General features: G+C 57.0%; 1 protein-coding gene across 1 annotated transcript in view; it reads right to left on the reverse strand.

Annotated features, from left to right (window-relative positions):
* The window catches only part of NDUFS2 (NADH:ubiquinone oxidoreductase core subunit S2), a 10,528-nt gene that overhangs the window by 394 nt on the left and 9,755 nt on the right, over positions 1-379 (reverse strand). Inside the window, 1 exon segment of the mRNA XM_017727701.1 lies at positions 224-281. Coding sequence (XP_017583190.1) covers positions 224-281 — 58 coding nt within the window.

The following is a 379-nucleotide window of genomic DNA, read 5'->3' on the forward strand; positions in this document are numbered from 1 at the left end:
GGGGAAACACCCCCCCCCCCCCAGACAGGAAAAGAGACCCCCAAAATGGGAGAGAAACCCCAAAAGGGATCCCACAAAGAGGGAAGGAGCCCCTAAAACAGGGAACAAAAAAAACCCCCAGGATGGAAGGAACCCCCTAAAATGGGGAAGGAGCCCCCAAAATGGGGAAAGAGCCCCTCCCAAATGGGGAAAGAGCCCCCCCAAAAAGGGGAGGGGGACGTACCAATGATGGCCACCACGTCCGCCAGCATGTGGCCCTGGGACATCCTATCCAGCCCGGCCTGGGGACAGCAATGCCAATTAACACCCAATTAATCCACAATTAATACACAGACACCCCCAAAAAACCCACGGCACCCCCCCCTCAGGGACCCCCAAT

Source organism: Corvus brachyrhynchos, unplaced genomic scaffold, assembly GCF_000691975.1.
Source record: "Corvus brachyrhynchos isolate BGI_N302 unplaced genomic scaffold, ASM69197v1 scaffold2750, whole genome shotgun sequence".
NCBI lineage: Eukaryota > Metazoa > Chordata > Aves > Passeriformes > Corvidae > Corvus > Corvus brachyrhynchos.